This window comes from Sturnus vulgaris, chromosome 25 (assembly GCF_052056855.1).
Source record: "Sturnus vulgaris isolate bStuVul1 chromosome 25, bStuVul1.hap1, whole genome shotgun sequence".
Classification (NCBI taxonomy): domain Eukaryota; kingdom Metazoa; phylum Chordata; class Aves; order Passeriformes; family Sturnidae; genus Sturnus; species Sturnus vulgaris.
Genome location: NC_142267.1, coordinates 1,995,344 through 2,012,599, shown reverse-complemented (window position 1 = coordinate 2,012,599; position 17,256 = coordinate 1,995,344). Strand labels below are relative to the sequence as shown.

The window sequence follows — 17,256 nt, the reverse complement described above, 5'->3', positions numbered from 1 at the left end:
AATAAATACATTGCTGCATCATTTGGACACAATAAACAGCATTTTAAATAATAAATAAATTGCTGGATCATTTGGATACCATAAACAGAATTTTAAATAATAAATTGCTGGGTCGGCTGGATACAATAAACAGAATTTTAAGGAGCCACCTGAAGTCCCTGTCCCTCGTTTGGGCTCTGACACTGGAGGGTTGAGGGGACTCTGCCATGGCTTTTATTTGGCTGCTCCATCCATCTCTGGCTCCTGTTCCAGGTCTCAGCAGGGACCCTCAGGACATGATTCCCCTTTTTCCTGGGTGCTCAGGACAGAGCAGAGCTGGATTTTGTGTGTTCTCTATTATTTTTTAGAGGGTTGTGTAAATCCTGCCAGGCTCTGGGAGCGGTGGGAGGTTGGGGAAGCAGCAGGGACAGGGGGTGGGTGAAGCTCTGAACCCCAAATTCAGCCCCAGCAGGAAGGGGAGCAGTGTGAGGCTGGAAATTCCCATCAGGAAAAAGCTCCTGGAGCCCTCTGGAAATGCAGCTGCAGCACAGCTGGCCAAGAGCTCGCTGCTCTCAGCCTGGAATCCACAGTGAGGTTGATTTTCCATCAGCCTCAACACCCAGGTGACAGCTCCAGCCTCCCCACGCCCAGCTCTGCAGCCTTCAGATTTTCTATTTTTAGGTTTTATAAGGTTTTTTGTTTTTTTTTCATGTATTTATAACCCTGCAGTTCTTTAGGGTAGAGCTCTAAACTCCATGCACAGTGTGAGCTGCTGATTTCCCATTTTGGTCCAACACAACAATTCCTCTCCAGCCTGGCAATCAAGGACATCTCACAAGAAATAGAAACAAAAATGAGTTGGGAGCAAATTTGGGGTAAATTCCTTCATTACCTGAAGCTGTAATTGGAGGATTAACCCCAAATCTGCAAATGGACCAAACTTATAAAAGTGTGAAAACCACACAAGTTGCTCCATTTTTTTCCATTTTTTTTTTCCACAAGTGTGGTTCATTTTTGGGTGCAGCCCCTGCCCTAAATGTACCTGAGAACCCTCCAATAAATACAACTTTTGAATAAAAACGTAATATAAATTTTTTATAGATATAAAATTTAATATAAATTTTTATTCTCCTAATTTTGTCTGGCCTCTGTGTTTAGGTAACCTAAAAAATCACCACTGGGACCAGAGCAGCTTCACTTGAGGATAAATCCACTGCAGGGTGGAACAGCTCCAGCACTGCTGTGGCTGCAGCACAGCTGCAAACTGGGACCAGCCTGGGACAGAAATTTCCATTTATTTCCCTTCTCCAGCCGCCAGAATGACACCAACCCTCATTTTCAGAGTTTTTAGCAGAGCTGACCCTAAGGCAGGATTTGCTGAGAGCTCACTTTGCACTTAGGGCTTCCCCCCCACCTCCCCCGTTTTGGTTTTAGGGTAAATTTGGGTGGAAATTTCTCAGAGAAGGCACAGACACGTGAGCAGGAGCAGAGCTGGGAGCACAGAAAACAATTCTCCTTTTTGTGTGGAGCCAGCTGGGCAGGGAGTGGGAGGGAAGGGAATGATTCCCTGGGTTCCTCCAGCCCAGCTGACCTCCCTGCTCCTGCAACATTTGGGAATTTGTCCCCCCGTGCTGGTCGGGTGTCAGAGGGGGGCACAGCCCAGGGGCAGCCCCTCCTTCCAGGCACCAATTCTTCATTTTCCTCGAGCTCAGCGAGTTCTGGAGGTGCTTTGTGCAGCACAGGCACGATGGGACAACAAACAGGGGATCAAAGCCTGGAGGAAAATCCTGCCTGGACCAAAATCCTGCCTGGACATCAAACCACTGAACCCTAAAACCTCACCCAACCCCACAGAGCTCAAACCACTGAACCCTAAAACCTCACCCAACCCCACAGGGCTCAAACCACTGAACCCTAAAACCTCACCCAACCCCACAGAGCTCAAACCACTGAACCCTAAAACCTCACCCAACCCCACAGAGCTCAAACTACAGAACCCTAAAACCTCACCCAACCCCAAGGAGCTCCCACAAGGGACTCTGGACACGGGGGAACAGCAGGAACCTCACTGCTGAGAGGAAATGTGGGATTTGTGTTTCCAAACGAGCTGTGGGTGTGCTGGGAGATAAAAACCAGCACTGAGAGATAAAAGAAACAATGGGGATGGATTCCACTGATTGATGAATGGGAAAAGATATTTGCCTTTACAAACAAAGTGCAGGGCTGCTGATCAATGAAATTGGATATTGAGAGATGGAAGAAGCAATGGGAAAAAACCATGAATTCTGTAAGAATTAAAAATGGAAAGGGAGGGTTGTGCATTAGAGGGGAATCTCAGGGATCAGGTCTGGGCAGTCTGTGCCTCTGCAGCCCCTCAGCAATGGGGAAAGAGAGAGGGAAATTGGGATAAAAGGGAGGGGAGTCCTCCAAAAATTGGAGAGACCCCAGGGAATGTCCCATGGCCTCTCCCTTTATTCCAATAAAGTTCCAGGACTCCTCTGTCTCCTTTTTGGACACAAACCTCTGCTGTCTGTGGAATAATTTTCCTGACACTGGGTGGCCTTTGGGGACACAATCCTGTGATTTCCACCTTGACTCATTGCTGGGAAGGGGCACACTGAGGTCTGGGATGAAACGTGGAAATGGCAGGGGGATGAGCCTTGCTGCCATCGACAAGTTTCTGTTTCCAGTTAAAAAAAAAAAAAAAAAAAAAAAAAAAAAGGCAGATTAGAAATGGTGATGGAGAAGCAATCCCAGGGAAGTGGAGGGCTCTGCTGGGAACTGCTCTGCCTGACATCCATCCCTTCCTCCCTGCCAGCCTCACATCCTCCCACGTCAGCCTGGGGAAATTGCTGCCATTCCAGCAGCTCGTGGAGAAAGAGGTGGCTGGGTGTGTGCAAAACCACCCAAACAATCCCCATCTCTTTTGGGGATAAGAGACTTTTGTTCCAGAGCCTGGTGCTGTAATTCCTGAACGATGAAAGAACAACCAGAGCACAAATATCCCCCCCCATAAATAAGAGTCACTGCTGGACAGAAATGTCCTCTCTGCTCTCCACCCTTCCACGAGGGCTCAGGCTCCCTCTGCAAGATAAATTCGGTTTTTCAGGCAAGAAAGAAGAGGCAGGTGATGTGAAAGCAGATCCACACTTCCCAACAGGAATGAGGGATCAAATAAAATCCAGTAAGAAGAACCAAATAAAATCCAGTAAGAAGAATCAAATAAAATCGAGTAGGGGAGGATTTGAGGGTTCTGAACACATCAGCCACGTGGAAATCTTCCACTACAGCAAATTCCTAGAGAATGGCCCTAAAAATCCCCTCCAAAACGGGGGAGAGCCACTAAACATTGAGGGAAATGGGAACAGCAACAGAAGAGCACCCACAGTGCCCCCCAAATCCTAGTGATGACCGAAATTCTGCAATTCCAGCCATTCCTCCCCTTCCCAGGAGCCCTGAGCCAGGCAGTGAAGGAGCACTTACCACTTCCACTGGCTCCCAAAAGGCACAACCAAAGCTGCAGATATTTATACAGAAACGGGAAATGGGGTGGAAATGCCCAGCTGGAAATCTCAGGTGCTGCTGGTGCTGCTCAGGAGGGAATTTGGGCTCACTTTGGGCTGCTCCAAGGTGGGAGCTGCCCTGCTCCCCTCTCCTGGCTCCCTGGGCATGGCTGTGCTGCAGAGGAAGTCTGGCAGATCCTGTTTTGCAGAGTTCTCCCACTCATGGGGTTTTTTTCTGCCTCTGCTTGGCTTCCTGGCACCTGTCAAGGTCGTTGCTGTTGGGATGCTTTGCCAATAAAAGACACTCAGAGCTTCTCTCCCGGTTTGTTCTCTCTCTTGCCTCGTCCCCAAGCTCCTGGGAGGTGACAGCAAGCAGGGCAGGAATGGAGGGAACACCTGGAACAGGATGGAGAGATCTCCCCGAGGGGAAAACAAAGGAAAATTGATGCAGAATGGAACAGTGAAACTTTATTTTAAAAAGGTTTTTTTTTTTTTTTTTGCTTGCAGCGCCTCAGATTGTTCATGTTACAGCTTCCACCACCAGCCCAGGCTCCCAAAGCTTCTCTCCCTTCAGGGAATTCCTACAGATCTCCAAAGCAGTGGTGGAATTCTGGAGGATTTATCCTGTTTTCTCCTGGCCCTTCAGAGCAATCCATGGCAGGGTGTGAGGAGACACCCATTGCTGCAGCTTCCATCAGCAGAACCCACAAAGTTTTCACCCCACATTCCAGAGCTCTGACCCTGCCCAGAATCCAGCATTTTTTTTTTTTTTCCAGGATTGCAGATCAAAAATCAGAAGGTTTTAGTGCAGGGATTCCTGGAATCATCTTTTGTTACAGTTGATAATAAATCAGGAGTGACAAGACTTTCCTGTGAGGCAGCTCTGGAAGGAGCAGGGAAGCTGGAGAATCCTGCAAATCCCAAATCCTGCAAATCCCAAATCCTGGAGGATGCCAGCAGGGATGCAAAGACCCTTTTACCCCATTCTACACCAGACTGGGACACACGAGGGGGGTCACAAAACCCAAAGAATTTTAATTTCTGGTAATGAACCATGCAGACACGGGAGGAACTCCAACAGTGACCTCATGGAAATAATTAGGTCTGGTGCCAGAGAAACGTTTGGCCAGGCTTTGGAGGGAATTTTCCTCGTCTCCAGGATGTTCATGGGTTTTTTTTTTGTGAACAGCCACATCCAGCAGGACTGACAGGGAGATGCTGCATCTGTTTTGGACCAGCTGCAGTGCTGGGGTGCAATTCCATCACTCAGGGATTGTTTTCCTCTCTCTTTCAAGGCTTTCCTGGGACAAAAAAAAAAAAAAAAAAAAAGGTTTTTTTTTTGGTCTCCTGTTTTCCCCTCTAATCATTATCAGTGGGAAGGTTCAGCACAAACATGGCTTTGCTGCTTCCTGGTGGAAATGAGGGAATTCTGCTGCTGCTGCTGCACTTGTACACCAAGGAATTCCCAGCTGCCTTTCCCCAGCTCGCAGGGAATAACAAACCCTGCCCCCCATCACTGCTATCTCCATGAGACAACCCCAAAATCTCCCCACACACTTTGCCTGCCCCATTGGTGTGGCTAAAAGCACGGCAAGGAGGAGCAAGATGTTAAAGGATCAAAGCAAGCACCAAAAATCCCCGTGGTGAACAAAGGAACCAAAGAGCTGGGCTGAGTTCCACCCACAGGACCTGTGCAATCCCAAGGAAAAAGTGATTTTCCACGTGCTGACAGGAATGGTCTAGCCCAGGTAGGCAGAGCCACGCCTGGGTGGTGAGAACAAACCAGAAAAATGAGAGTTATTCACACCCTTCTTCAGCTGAATGACATCTGTAATTGAAACCAGGCAAAAAGGGCTTTCATTTCTTCTCTCTGCTCTCTCTCTCTGTTCCTGTGGGATATGGAATCATGAACAAGCAGGAAATCAGGAGGCTGAATGAACCCTTTCCCTGTAAAAAGGAAAAAAAAACCTCAACTAAAATACTCTGAACTAAAATTCTCTGAACTAAAATTCTCTGGTGCTCTGAAGCACTGACTGATTTCCTCTCCGTGCTTTATTTTCCTCTGGATTTCTGAGTATCTGGAGCCCAGCTGTGCCTAGAAGGAGGATCCCAAGCAGCACAGGGGTTTTTTCCTGGTGCATCTGGCTCAGGCTGGGAAAACAAAACGTGTCCAGCAGCAGGTGGAGGGCAGCTGGTGCCTGAGAGAAAAGTGCTCTTTGTCACAGCATCTGTCCCCAAAACTCAGCCCAACCCCAGCCTCCCTCTCCAGGGGCTGAGACCTCTCGGTGTGACAGAGGGGAGCTGCTCCAAGGAGAAATCTGAGCTCTGGTTTGGATTTCTTCCCTTTTTACCCCTGATGTGGTAAAACCCAAATCCCTGGCGGGAGAGCCAGGTCCTGCAGCTGAGCTCGTGTCAGGACAGGGGTGAGGATGAGGAGTTTTGTTTCCCAGAGGGATTCAGCAAACACTTGATCCTCTCAAGCTCTGAGTGCTGTGTGAACAGAGGGGCTCTGTTTGCACCCAAAGTGGGACTCCAAATGTGAGCACAGCTAAAATAGACCCCCAAAGGCAATTCTTTCCCAAATATGCTCCAGCCTCAGCATCTCAGCAGGAGCTGAGACAGCCCTGAGGGGTGAGGGGAAGCTGGTGAAGGGTTTTCCAGGGACAAAGCAGATATTCTGGGCTGGAAGAAGTCTGCAGGAAGTCTGCTCCCCTGGTTTCTAATTTTACCTCTGTTCATCCGTGTAGGGTCTAGGGCTTGGTTTCCTCAGCTCTGTGCCGAGTGCTTGGGAAACAATGGAGGAGGCACAAGTGGAGCTGGCAGCACCTGAAAGCAGAGAGGCAAAGCAGACAGCACCACTGCCTCGCCTGGGAGCTTTTTGGCTTTGATTCTGATCTCTCAGAATCCCGAATTTCCCACAAACCATCGAAGCCAGGTCCAGCCCTGCACATCCTGTCTGCTTTTCCCCTCTGCAGGATTTCCCAGCGTGTCTCAGGGGGCAGGAGCACGCCAGGACCCGGCTGTCCTTGCCAGGGTGGCCTTGGTGACGCTGAACCCACCAGAAGAACAAATTGCTTCGTGCAGAGATGTCCAAAGCACCCCCCGAGATGGGATGGCAGAACAACCCCCAGCTCCTGAAAGGGCTTGGGGTGGTTTTCCAGCTCCCATTTGAATATTCACTGTGAGAATTCGTGCCGGCAGATCTGCCCCACACAAGAACGTGCTGAACCACAGGAAAAGGAAAGGACAATTCTGCTTTCCCCTTCCTCCTCCCCAAATGTCAGTGGCAAAAGAGTCCCTTCAGAGGCCATCACCTCTCTGTGCCTCTGGGAAATCCTTTAATTTCCTTTCGTAGAAAGTAAAGCCACGAGAGAACTGGGTTTTTTTTTCTTCTTGTGGAAAAGTCCCTATAGCCTAAGAAAAATAAATACCTCTCCCTAAAGTAAACTGAAAAATATTATTTAAGTTAGTAACAGACTAAAATGTTTCTGTGTGTTGTTGTTAAAAAGGTGTGGGAAAGGAGATGAAGGGTAGTCTAAAGGTTTTATTCTGAATTTATTGTTTCTTTATATTGTTAATCAAGTTTTTCTTGACACCCTTTAAATTTTTAAGCCCTACCCTAATTTTGCTCCTGATCCTGTACCACGACATAAACCAAGTACATTAAAATTAGCAAATCTAAACCACTACAGGCAGGTCCCCGGCAAGGTGGAATTGCTGGATCCCAGCTCCAGGAGTGTCCCTTGTCCCCTCCCTGGCAGGGTCACAGGCACTCGTGTCCCTGCTCTGTGGCCGGCGAGGAGCTGCCCTGGAAAGCTGGATTTAATTAAATTCAATTAAATCCTGGCAGGGATTTAATGCTCCTGGCACCCAGGGGCACGCACAGGGCTGGTGCCACCCCCGGGGCTGTCGCGGTGCCCGCCCAGCCTTTCCATGAGCTCAGGTCCTGGCAGGGAGCAGGAACGGGAGCCTCGAGCGACCTGGACAATTCCCAGCTCTTCTCCTGGAAAGCGGCTCCCCCTTCCCTTCCCTTCCCAAACCTTCCCAAACCTTCCCAAACCTTCCCAAACCTTCCCTTCCCTCGGGCTGCCCTGGCACAGCCCGGGAGCGCTGCCCAGCCTGGCACTGCTGTCACACCCCTGGCACTGCTGTCACAGGGATGGTGACAGTCCCAGCCTGCCCTGGCACTGCTGTCACACCCCTGGCACTGCTGTCACAGGGATGGTGGCAGTCCCAGCCTGCCCTGGCACTGCTGTCACACCCCTGGCACTGCTGTCACAGGGATGGTGGCAGTCCCAGCCTGCCCTGGCACTGCTCTGTCACACAGGGATGGTGACAGTCCCTGGCACTGCCATACACAGAGATGGTGACAGTCCCCAGCCTGCCCTGGCACTGCTCTGTCACAAGGTTTGGTGGCAGTCCCTGGCACGGCTCTGTCACACAGAGATGGTGGAAGTCCCCTGGCACTGCTGTCACACAGGGATGGTGACAGTCTCTGGCACTGCTGTCACACCCCTGGCATTGCTGTCACACGAGGATGGTGACAATCCCAGCCTGCCCTGGCACAGCTCTGTCACACAGAGATGGTGACAGTCCCCAGCCCGCCCTGGCACAGCTCTGTCACAGGGGATGTGACAGTCCCCAGCCATCCCACTGCCACACCCAGGCACAGGGATCACTCCCAGCTCTGTCCCCGTCCAGCTGTGGGAGGTGGCTGGGATCAGCTCAGGGAAAGCAGCGCTGGTGGCTTTGGGAGGTGACACTGACACTGCTGGCAGTGACACACAATCCCCGCACTGTGCCAGGACACGCCGATCCCCCGGAGTTTCCTTTTGGGAAACAATTCTGCATTTTCCACCGTGGAATCACCAGCACACGCTCCCTCCCACTTGGCATTTTTCAGCCTTCAGCAGCCAAATGGGATCAGCCTGGCCAAAAATCCAGGGAGAAATGCTGATAGGCAGCGGTGGCCCTGCTTAGGCAGCGGGATCCATGCCAGAATCGATGCCCAGGGGTGTGGATGGGAGGGATCCTGCAGGATGGACACCTCAGGTGTCCCCACTGCCCCATCTCGGGGTTTGGGCACAGCAGGAGCAGCTGGGCACGGAACCAGCTCCATCAGGAGCTTGCAAACAAGGCAGGGAATTTGGGGTGACAGCCAAGTGCCAGGGGGGCACTCCCAGCTTGTGACCCCTCCTGCAGCCACTTGGAGTGGGAGAGAAGCTGAGAGAAGGGGCCCTTGCAGGCACTCCCAGATTATTCTTTCTTTAATCATTCCCATCCTTTCTAAGAAATTTCTCCAGCAGAGCTGGAAACAATCACCAGTGACCAGAGAGAGAGCAGGGAGGGGAGGGAGGGCAGGGGAAGCTTCCCTGAAAAATTCGAGTTTCAGTGAAGCAATGGAGAGAAGAAGGCAGTGAACAGAACAGCCACTGGGGGTTTATTACCGTGTTATATTGCCGTGCAGATCCTGCCAAATTAGCTGGAGAGTTATCCACAGAAAAGGAAGCACTTGGAGCATTAGAGTGCTGGGGATGAGATGGGGAGCAGCACATCCTCTCATGGTATGTGCAGCAGGTTCCAGCCTCCTTTCCCCTGGCCTCCCTCAGAGCAGGAATGTTGCATCCTTCCAATAAATTCTCTGTTGTCCTTGGCTCTAGAAGATGATCTTCCTGATCTCAGCTCAGCTGGACAGATGGTTTGTGTTTGCACCACCCCCAGCTGAGTGTTCCAACCACTGAAGGCATCTGATGACCACTGAGACATCTCCCTGTGCCTTCACCTGGACCAGCCAGTGACACAAATAATAAACGTGCACCTGGCCGAAGGAAATGTGCTTTAGTGTCTTCTGAGGTGCCTCAGAACCAGGTCGGTGCCGTGGCTCTGAGCATGGAGGGGAAATAAATCCACACATAGCTGAACTTTAAAAAAAAAAAAAATCCGGCTAAAATAAATTTCTTTCTGTCCTCCCTGCCTGTGGGAACAAAGAGGAGGCAGAGCCAGGGGTCCCCCCCATCTGTGGGCACAGTCCCTGGCTGGCACAGCTGCCTCAGGACCTGACCCAAGGCTCAGGATGTGGCTCTGTGCTCCCTACAGGAAATTTAGGATCAAGGCAGCTTCACCTCGGAGCTCCAGCACTCCTGGGAATGCCTGGCTGTGCTCAGGACACCCTGAGGTGCAGCCTGAGCTGTGTGCTCTGCTGCTGCCAATTCAGGTAAATTCATTTCCCCTTGGTTATTAAAATACCAAATTAAACACAATTCTGCTTTATTGGGGAAAGCTGTAGCAAATAACTCTGGGTTTCTTTGCAGAGACAGCAGCAGGGACGGCTCATTTCAATACTTGCAGCCCTGCCAGGCTGAAGAATGCTTTCCTTGTAAAAGCAGTTGGATTAAACAACAGGTGAGCAAAAAGAACAGCAGCTCCTATCAAATATCTGTACCCAGTGAGCAGACACTGCCCTCAGGCAAAACCTTGTTATCCTGTAGCACCATCTCCCCTGCCTGGAACAGAACTTTCTTGTTTTTCTTCAGTCTTGACAGAAAATGTCAACTCGTTTTCCTCCCATTTTTTTTTTTTTTTTTTTTTCTTTCCCCTCCAGTTCACTTTCTCCTGTAGCCACCCCTGGTTATTCCTCTGGGTGGTATCAAGGCAAATAGCAGGAAAAATCAATGCTCAGGAAAGAAAACAAAAATTCCATTTTACCTTCCAGTGCTACCAAATGGGGAACAAGAGGTGGCTGTGCTGCAGCCAGGCCTTTGAGACAGAACAAACTCCTCCAGGGGGAGATTGGGCACAAACTTTATTTCTACAGAAAACTGGGAATGGTTTTACTGGGGACAAAAGGGGACAGCAGCCAGCAAGGAGCAGCACACAGACAGGAACAACACCAACAAACACCACCAGAGAGGATTTGGGAGGATGGAGCTGCCCTTACCTGTGTTTTCACTCTGCTGCAGATTATTTTTTTTAATTTTTTTTTTTTTTTTTTAGGGATTAATCAGAGGGTGGAAGGGCTGAGCAGTGACAGCTGAACAGGGAAGGCTGAGGATGAGGATGGGGCACAGGGAGGGCACCCTGCTGCTGCTGCAGGCTCACACCCAGGCTTTGAGCTGGGTGTTGCAGCCCCTGGCACAGCACAGACCCCCATCCCTGGGGTGACAGCAGTGTCCCCCCTTGTAGAGAGCCAGGCTGAAGGGCTGGAAGCACACGAGGAGCTGCAGGCGCCGGGCCAGGCTGCAATAAATGGCCATGGCCACCACGAGCAGCGGGGACATGATGACAAAGCCCAGGATGATGAGGGCAGAGGAGCTGTTGTCGTCCAAGATGCTCTTGCAGTAGCGGGCAGAGGAGTGCAGCACCTGTGGGGAGGGTGAGAATCGTGAGAGGAAATGTTGGGTTTTGTCTCTGCAAACAAGATAGATAAAGGTGGATCAGCACCGAGAGATAAAAGAAACAACGGGAAGGATTCCAGTGATTGAATGGGAAAAGGTATTTGGCCTTACAAACAAAGTGCAGGGTTGTTGATAAATGAAAGTGGATATTGAAAGGTGAAAGAAGCAACGGGGAAAAACCATGAATTCTGTAAGAATTAAAAATTCAAAGGGAGGGTTGTGCATTAGAGGGGAATCTCAGGGATCAGGTCTGGGCAGTCTGTGCCTCTGCAGCCCCTCAGCAATGGGGAAAGAGAGAGGGAAATTGGGATAAAAGGGAGGGGAGTCCTCCAAAAATTGGAGAGACTCCAGGGAATGTCCCATGGCCTCTCCCTTTATTCCAATAAAGTTCCAGGACTCCTCTGTCTCCTTTTTGGACACAAACCTCTGGTGTTTGTGGATTAATTTTCCTGACAATCAGGATTGTAAAATTAGGAAAGAGAGCTCCAAAATTCCCACACTGCCAGGGCCACCCCTGCCATGTGGCCTGGTGGTGACAGCAGCCAAAATACCCTTGAGTTTCCAATGTTTTCATGGAAAAAGTCATCTCTTCCCTCTCTCAGAGCTGAGCAATCTTCAGGTACACTCTGTGACTGGTCTCACATCTTAATCAAACTTTTAATTATCCCAGCAGCCCTGTGAGACAAGAGCACTGCTCGCTGATCCTGGAGCAGGAAACACTCATCTTTATTAAATCATCCCATAGCATTTGATAGGCACCAACCAAATCAAAAATCCTCCTGCTGCCACATCAGTGTGGGTGGCACAATACTGGGAATAACAAAAAAAAAACAAAAAACCAAACCAAACCAAAAAAAACCAAAACAAACAAAAAACCAGAAATCTGTTAGCTTCTGCAGACAGAGGTTGGTCATTCTGTGGCTCTCCAGACCCTTTTTGTGTTCTGCTCTCTGTGTACACTCATTTCTGCCTGAAAAACCTGCCAGGAGAGTCCATTTGCAAAGAAAAGCTCTCTGGGCCTGGCTGAGTGGTGTTTAAAGCTCTCCTTTCATGCTGGCAGCAGCAGAGCTGAGCTGAGCACTGAGGTTGTTGTGCACTAACAAATGCTGCAGGCAGCCCCCACGTCCCCAGATTTCATTCTTTTTCCTTTCAGCAGTGAAAGGAACACAACCCATCATGCTAAAAACCAACAATAAATCCACCTAATGGAGCTGCAGTGCAGAAATCAGCCTCTGGCTGCTGGGGAGGCACTGAAAAAACCATGGCCCAAAGACAGGGACTGCTCTGGTGGAGCCACAATCCTCTGCTGTGATTGCATTCAGGGAAAGGATTGTGTTTAAAAGACTCCTCAGAGAGCTTCCAGCAACACAGGGGCTTTCATTTCTGGTCCACTTGGCTGCACTCAAAAACATTTTGCATCTCCTCAAAGCCTTTGAGTGAGCATGCAAAGGAGAACTTGAGGTTTTCCAAGGTGAGGGAAGCTGGAAGGGGCAGTTCTGGCAGGTTTGGTTTTTTTTTTCCCCATTTTCTGTGCAATTTGAAGTCCCTGTTTATGGGTTATGAAACAGGCACATTGAGCTGGTCTAACAGCCCATGCCTGCAAGGAAAACAGAAAACTGCTTTTTCACATCCACGCTTGGTCAAGTGATCCCAAAAAATGCTTAAAGGGATATAGCAAGAGGAGATTTGTAAATAAGGAAATAATGCAGTGCAGAGGGCAGCAAAGAGAGCCTGGGTGGACCAAGGAGGCTCATTTTTGGTGTGAGGAATGCACAGAATGTTTGGGAACAGGAGTGTTTGGTTGGCACGAGAAGGGGATTATTTATTCTGTCAGATTTTACTAATCCTATCATTAGGCAGATCCTAATGGAGCTTAAACTTACTTAAACAGAAAGCAGCAAACCCTACCCGAGCCCAGGCAGGACTGTGAGCTCTGGAGCTCAGGTTGGCAGCTCTCAGTGACACAAATCCCAGGGAAGAGGGAAAAATTGTGAAAAGAAAATGCAAACAGCAACTCCATCAGGGCAGGGAGTGTGTTCACCTCACCTGGCACCTCTGCTTGGCACTTGCACGGAGACACAACTTTATTGCCCAACTTCTCACAATACCTGTTCTTGTCCAGACTATTCACACAGGGAAAAATTTGTTTCCTTAAGGAAACAAAGCCAAAACTTGAGGAGTCTTGCCTGGCCTTTAGAGTCACCTGGGGCTCAAAGGAACCCTCAGGTGTGGCCCTGCCCTCGAGGAGTGGCACTTACCTGGGAGTGGCACTGGAAGCCAAAGTAAACCACCACGATGGTAGGAAGCAGCACAACGGTGAAAATAACCAACATCAGGAGCAAATTGAGCAGGAACAGCAGGCAGTTCATGGTTCCTATCACCAGGGTCCATGCCAGGCAGCACCAGGGGCTGCGGGGCTCCCTGGGGAGGAGCTGCTCATCCATGTCATAAGGGGGGAGCCCAGGGATCATCCGAGACTTTTCTGACAGGATTTCTGCTCCAAACTCCTCAGGGTCCTGGCCAGACATCCTTCAGGAAGATGCACCAAGCCACACTTTTATCCAAAAGGATTTCCTTGCTTTTGGTCTGACAGAGCTGGGAAGGAATTTGCAAAGGTTTCTTCTGCTCTTCCACACGTGGCCAGGAGCCCTTAACCAGAGATCATGGTGGAGCAAGCAAGGAAAAGTCTCTTTGAGCCCCCTGCTCCCCCAGGACCTGCTCAGCACAGTTTGCTGACCTCAGATGCTTTTCCAGAGGCCTCAGTCCCAAAGATCTGCTGGAAGTTTGGCAGCAGCTTTTATTTTGGTGAAGAATCCAGAATCCTACTGAATTTGCTGTTGTTTTTTTCCCAGGATTACGATCCCAAGAGGTCCCAAAGGGTTGCTGTGGTAGCTGTGACGGGCTGCTCAGGGGGCTTTAGGATCCCCCTCCACCTTGGGGCTCAGCTGGGTGTTCAGGATGTCAGACTGGAGTGTTCAGGATGTCAGGCTGGATGTTCAGGGTGTCAGGCTGGGGTGTTCAGGATGTCAGGCTTGGAGTGTTCAGGATGTCAGGCTTGGGGTGTTCAGGATGTCAGGCTGGGATGTTCAGGATGTCAGACTCGAGGTGTTCAGGATGTCAGGTTTGAAGTGTTCAGGATTCAGGCTGGGATGTTCAGGGTGTCAGGCTGGGATGTTCAGGGTGTCAGGCTGGGGTGTTCAGGATGTCAGACTCGAGGTGTTCAGGATTCAGGATGGATGTTCAGGATGTCAGGCTGGGATGTTCAGGATATCAGACTCGAGGTGTTCAGGATGTCAGGCTTGGAGTGTTCAGGATGTCAGACTCGAGGTGTTCAGGATGTCAGGCTTGGGATGTTCAGGGTGTCAGGCTGGGGTGTTCAGGATTCAGGCTGGGATGTTCAGGATGTCAGACTCGAGGTATTCAGGATGTCAGGTTTGAAGTGTTCAGGATTCAGGCTGGGATGTTCAGGATTCAGGCTGGGATGTTCAGGGTGTCAGGCTGGGATGTTCAGGGTGTCAGGCTGGGGTGTTCAGGATGTCAGGCTTGGAGTGTTCAGGATGTCAGACTCGAGGTGTTCAGGATTCAGGCTGGGATGTTCAGGATGTCAGACTCGAGGTGTTCAGGATGTCAGGTTTGAAGTGTTCAGGACGTCAGGCTTTGGCACCCACAGGCAATTCCTTGTCTCAAATCACCTTCCCATGCTCTTCACCCTGTACCCAAGCAGATTTTCCTGCCCAAGTCTCATCCAGACGAGGCGAGCAGTGCAGATCAAGGGCAGGAGCAGTTTCCCAGTGTGAGGAGTGTCACCCTCGCCGTGCAGCAGGGATGGGAGCAGTGTGTGGTGCTGTCACTGCTCTCAGCTGCAGTCACAGCCACTCAGACCCAGCAGTGTCATCCCTTGTGAGGCAGCTCAGCTTTGCAAGGCTCTGTTTACAGAGCAGCCTCAGAGCTGCTCTCTGTGCTGGCCAATCCTTCACATCTGTGTCCTCATGGATGGGATTTAACACACAGCACTCGAGAGCCACGCTCCAATCGTCCATCCCCAGGTCAAGACAGTCCCTCTTCAACTTTAATTATTCTGCCTCTGATTCATTTTCTAAAATCTCTCTCTAGATTAAAAAACAAAACCAAAAAACCTTAGAGAAATTGATAATAATCGCTCAGAAATCATCTGTCCCCTGCAGTCATCTGTTATTGTTTGCAGAACACGGTGATACTCTCAAAGAGGAAGCACAGCAGCTATCAATTATTTCATCTACCTCATAAGATCAATTTTATTTAAGAATTTCAGTGACATCTCCATGCCTGTGTAGCCTCCAAGATACAGTGGCAGTAATAAGAGAGAGATATTAAAAAATACAAAAAATACAGAGAGAAACAAGCTCCAAAGCAGACAGCAGAGTGTGACAAGTCCATTTCCATCACGTTCCTTCCCTGCACTCTGGGGCTGGATGGCTCCCAGGGGAGTTTGCAGGGCAGCAGCCTCCACTCAAGCTGCAAAATGTGAAATCTCTTCTCAAATCTGTCCAGACATCCCGAGGGAAATAAGTGCTGGATCCATCCTGTTTTCAGTGCTGCACAGGCCAGAGACAGTGTTAATAATAAAGTCTGAGGCCGTGCAGGAAACCATAAATGTGACAAGTGGCAGGGAGCTCTGAGAGTCTCAGTGTTTACTCTGCCTGTCTAAATTCTGCTTAGTTTTAAAGACATAATGTTTTTCAAGCTTGGTTTTTGCCTTTGAGTCACACAAATAGAAAGAACCCAACCCAAAACTATAGGAAGAGGAATCAATTTTAGGATTAAACCATGGAAAGATGGACTCAGTGCTGGGCAAGTAAAAATCCTACAGCTGCTTTTACCATCTGCTGGTGATGGCACAGGGGTGTGGTGAAACACAATTTAAGCATTCATAAAAGTGCCATAAATTCTAAGAAGTTTTGCTAAATCCAGTGAAACTTTCCAAAGTTCTCTTGCTGTAACGAAAATGTATTTTAACCTTTTCAGGGAGGTGTCAAAATTTGGCTCTGTACATTTATTTCCTCCACATTCTTACTGATTCTTGTAATAACCAAGTGAACTTTGTGTCAGACAAACCTCAGCGATAGGATGAAAGATTCTTCTCTAATTCTGTGAAATTTCCACATTCTTAACAAGGACTTTCCCAGAACTGGAGAAATCTTGATGATGGAGCAGTTTATAACAGGAGTCTTTGCTTTGAGATGCTGGAACTGGTGATGATTAAAGAGCATCAGAAAAATCCATCAGTTCTCTGAAGCCAAGGACTGCTGCTCCCAAAGAATCATTTTCTGGCAGCACCATCTTGTGGTTTGCTGCAGTTCATAAATTTTCAATTTACACCAGCCATTCTCTAACCCTAACCTTTACAGGACGCTGTAAGACTTGTTATCCACTATGGAATCCTTCCAGGCACTGAAAACAACACCAAATCTTCTCACGTGGCTGGTTGGAGCACTGCTGGGGATACAGAGCCCAAAGTTTGCTCCAAATCCCTCACTGAGCTATGGGAATGCACACTCCAAGCAGTCCAGCTCCTTTTTACAAGAAATTCCTTTTTTAAAAATTCCTTTTCACAAGGAATTTTGGCTGCAGCTCCGTGCTACAACCCCAGCACAGCGTGTGTGGCTGCTCCCAGCTGAGCTGTGGGTTTGGGCTGGTTTGGGTCACACCTCATGCAGGTGATGAGGATGTCATGGTCACTTGAGAGGGTTGGGATCAGGTAAAGGTTCTTCACCCAGAAGGTGAAAGTTTCTGGTGACCAGAGACCTGAGGGAACGGCTGGAGCTGTGCCAGGGCAGGTTTAGGTTGGATTTTGGGAAAGGTTCATCCCCCAGAGGGTGTTGAGGCACTGACCAGGGAATGGGCACAGCCCCAAGAGCTCCACGAGGGTTTGGACAACACTCCCAGGGATGCACAGGGTGGGATTTTGGGGTGTCTGTGCAGGGCTGGGGGCTGGACTGGATGATTCCTGTGGGTCCTTTCCAAATCAGGATATTCCATGATTCCACGGCTGTCCTCAGGCTGGGGCAGAGGATTCCCAGCATGGAGAAAAATCACTGTACTGCAGGAGAGGAGCCAGGGGAGGCAGAAAGGCTGGGCAAAGGGAAAAGGACCGGGGAAGGACCGGGAAAAGGGCTGGGGACAGGGGAAGGAGTGGAGGAAGGGCAAGGGGAGGATGGGGAGAAGGGGGAAGAACTGAGGAAGGGCTGGAAGAACGACCAGGAAGAACCGGGGGAAGGACCGGGGGAAGGACCGGGGGAAGGACCGGGGGAAGGACCGGGGGAAGGACCGGGAAGGCTTCGGGGCAAGATCAGAGGAAGAACCAGGGGAAGAACTGGGTGAAGAACCGGGGAAAAGGCTGG

General features: G+C 49.8%; 2 protein-coding genes across 6 annotated transcripts in view; both read right to left on the bottom strand.

The window, feature by feature from the left end:
* Positions 1-10,129, bottom strand: part of VWA1 (von Willebrand factor A domain containing 1) — a 31,949-nt gene extending 21,820 nt beyond the window's left edge. The window contains exons 1-4 of one of the 5 annotated variants that reach the window (XM_088178944.1): positions 7,101-7,359; positions 6,212-6,308; positions 5,290-5,429; positions 3,463-4,783 (exon numbers count right to left, since the gene is read on the bottom strand). The gene's annotated coding sequence lies outside the window, so the exon portion shown is untranslated. Of the gene's footprint in view, positions 1-3,462; positions 4,784-5,289; positions 5,430-6,211; positions 7,360-8,929 lie in introns of those variants that run through there. The other 4 variants (XM_088178945.1, XM_088178946.1, XM_088178948.1 and 1 more) reach the window with 4 other exon arrangements.
* A 138-nt stretch (positions 10,130-10,267) lies between these two features.
* On the bottom strand, positions 10,268-13,997 carry TMEM278 (transmembrane protein 278). The gene is made up of 2 exons (XM_014885794.2): positions 13,135-13,997; positions 10,268-10,843 (listed from the first exon to the last, which is right to left on the bottom strand). The coding sequence occupies exons 1-2, from the start codon at positions 13,402-13,404 to the stop codon at positions 10,577-10,579; spliced, it is 537 nt and encodes a 178-aa protein (XP_014741280.2). The 5' UTR covers positions 13,405-13,997; the 3' UTR covers positions 10,268-10,576.
* Between the last annotated feature and the right edge of the window lie 3,259 nt (positions 13,998-17,256).